Source organism: Austrofundulus limnaeus, unplaced genomic scaffold, assembly GCF_001266775.1.
Source record: "Austrofundulus limnaeus strain Quisiro unplaced genomic scaffold, Austrofundulus_limnaeus-1.0 Scaffold316, whole genome shotgun sequence".
Taxonomy (NCBI): domain Eukaryota; kingdom Metazoa; phylum Chordata; class Actinopteri; order Cyprinodontiformes; family Rivulidae; genus Austrofundulus; species Austrofundulus limnaeus.
The window spans coordinates 22,505-25,053 of NW_013952718.1; the positions used below are offsets into that span (position 1 = coordinate 22,505).

General features: G+C 41.5%; 1 protein-coding gene across 1 annotated transcript in view; it reads left to right on the forward strand.

Moving 5' to 3' along the window:
- Nucleotides 1-2,549, forward strand: part of LOC106527235 (vacuolar protein sorting-associated protein 13D) — a gene marked incomplete at its 5' end in the record, with an annotated part of 64,580 nt that overhangs the window by 22,302 nt on the left and 39,729 nt on the right. The window contains 4 exon segments of the mRNA XM_014022063.1: nucleotides 1,109-1,232; nucleotides 1,482-1,717; nucleotides 1,818-1,920; nucleotides 2,187-2,344. Of these exon segments, the coding sequence (XP_013877517.1) occupies nucleotides 1,109-1,232; nucleotides 1,482-1,717; nucleotides 1,818-1,920; nucleotides 2,187-2,344 (621 nt within the window).

Here is a 2,549-nt window from a genome sequence, read left to right on the forward strand (position 1 = left end):
AATATCACATTAATTAAGTTATCCTTTTGTAAAATAAAAAAATTTACAATTAAATTTCACATTAAAAATGTCAAAGAAACAAAACATACAAACAGCAACAATTTGGGCAGACTTTCCTATTGAATAGGATCTAAGCTCTTTATTTATTTCTGTTATAGAAGGAACCCCCATCCCTCCTGTTCACAGCTTTATCAAACAACAGACAAAGCTTTTTCATTTTTTCTGAAAGGAATATCTGATTCTGCACACAAACTCCCTCCTGAGTGTTCAGGAGTTTGCAGCTTGTCTCTGTCAGCTGTTACTCAGACAGGAAGTRGTCTTCATGTTTTCTTACATGTCCAGCTCATTGTGTGCTGACAGAACTTACAGAAATGTTCTGCTCTAGATAAAGAACTGCTGGGATGTTGTTCTGTCCTAAACATCACCCTAAGACCGCTTCATATTTTTGGAGGACATTTCTGTTTTAGTGAGTCTGTTTCGCTGAGCATCACGGCTCTTTTCTTTTTTCTCTCTCTGTGTTGGGAGGGCAGCTCAGAGCTCACCCTGCGTGCCTTTTAGCAGGTAACAGCAGGTACAGGGAGCAGCAGCGGCCAAAATACCTCAGAAACTCGCTCAAATAAGCGACCTCTGTGAGATTCAGGGTTTAATACTGGATTAGATTTTGTTTGGTCAATTTTGCAATTCTGTCCGTGTTTCCTTAGTAAATTTTAAACKGAGGTGGAGCAGGAGAAGGTGGATTCTGATTGGCTGTCATCGCTCACAACTGCACCATGTTTGATTAAATAAAGAGGCTGCCAGCTGATCACCTGAAAACTGTCTCAAATCAATAATCACGATCAAATAATCGACCAGCCCTAGTCTGCAGCTGAGCTTCCACCCCACAGAGCACCCCTCCCCTGAGGTGCTGTTGTGAAGACGTGCTCAAGTGGGAGTGTCTGAAACAGTAGGGCGTTCTTGAGACAGAGGCCAATGCCAAGGCCAAAGCCATTTTTTTTTATATACAGCCTTTTCAGAACATAGTTACTTGATTGTGGTATAGAATCAAACAATGTGCCTAAAAATGACATAATATCACCTTTTTAAAGGTTTTCACTGGATTATTTTTCAGAGACACGATGGGCAACTGTTTCTTCCTGCGGACAGAGATCACCCTAAAGGGAGCCACTTATCAGATCACCTTCACCGACACTGACCAGCTTCCTCCACCACTCCGCATTGATAACATCTCTGAGGTGAATCTCAAAGTTTGACCAACAAAAGATGGAAAGAAATATAAGGAACAATTATATTAGTAAAAACTGGACAGCGTTCTGTGTCCGGGAAACACAGAACAGAAAGATGAAGCTTTGCAGTCATCAATCTCTGCAGAAATACTTAGAGTAGAAAAGGCCACACGATGACATTTGATCTTTGAACAAATGCTAAATGGGAATCATCAACGGCCTAGAATAAATCAGAATAATGTGATTTTTTTTTTTCAGGTACCCATCCAGTTCAGGCAGCATGGTGTGGCTGATATCCGGCTGTACACTGAGGTTAAGTCCATGTCAGCGCTAGACTACGCCTGTGATGAGCCTACACTGCCTCCATATCTGACACTCATTGTGAAGGGAGCAGGGTCCTCCGAGGTCACAGCTGACATGAATTTCTTCAGGGAATACAACAAGCTGTATTACGAGAATTTCATCTACATCGCAGCGACACACACCTTTTTACAGTAGGAACTGCCTGACTCAGAAGAACAAACCATCATATGGCTGTGCTTGTTTCTTAGAGATGTTAATCACGTATTGAATGACTTTATTCTGTATGTGCAGAAAGAATGAGAATAGACCTGTTGGGCGACAACACCTGGTCAACTGTGCTGAGCTAGTTCTTGATGTGGACACCAAAACTCAAAGAGTCATCCTGAGAAAAAAGGTAACAAAGACTAATTTAAAGTGTTTCTGCAGGCAAATGTTTCCCAAATCATTACCAATGTGCTGAAAGTTAGAAAAATATAAACTAGTGTTGTTACAGTTCAGGAGAAGGTTTTGTTATTGAGCTGCAGAAAACTAACTTCAACTGTGTTCAAGGTTTGTTAGAATTATTCTTTATTAGAAAACGAAGTAAAAAACCTTCACACAGCTGATGAGAGGTTTGTTCCTGATTACTGTGTAGCAGCCCACATACTGCTGTATTCACAGGAGCCAGGCAAGCGCTCCCAGCTGTGGAGGATGACTGGGACCGGCCTACTTTGTCACGAAGGTTCATCTCCGCCCCAGAGTAAGCCATCACAGCCACGACCTTTGGACTCATCCTTGGTTCTAGACATCGCTGGGCTGGCTGCTGTTAGTGACAACAGGTTTGTTCTGCTCTGCTGTGTCATGGATTTTAAACTTATCACAACAGATGTTTTAACCAACTTTTAAAAACTGTTACGGCCAGAGGTCTTTCTTCTATGTTTATACTAAAGCATGAAATGACATTCCTCAAAACATAAAGTCCATTTCAAAACTACAGCCCTTTAAGAAGAATCTTGTCTGCCATCTGCTGGACACTTTTTGTTG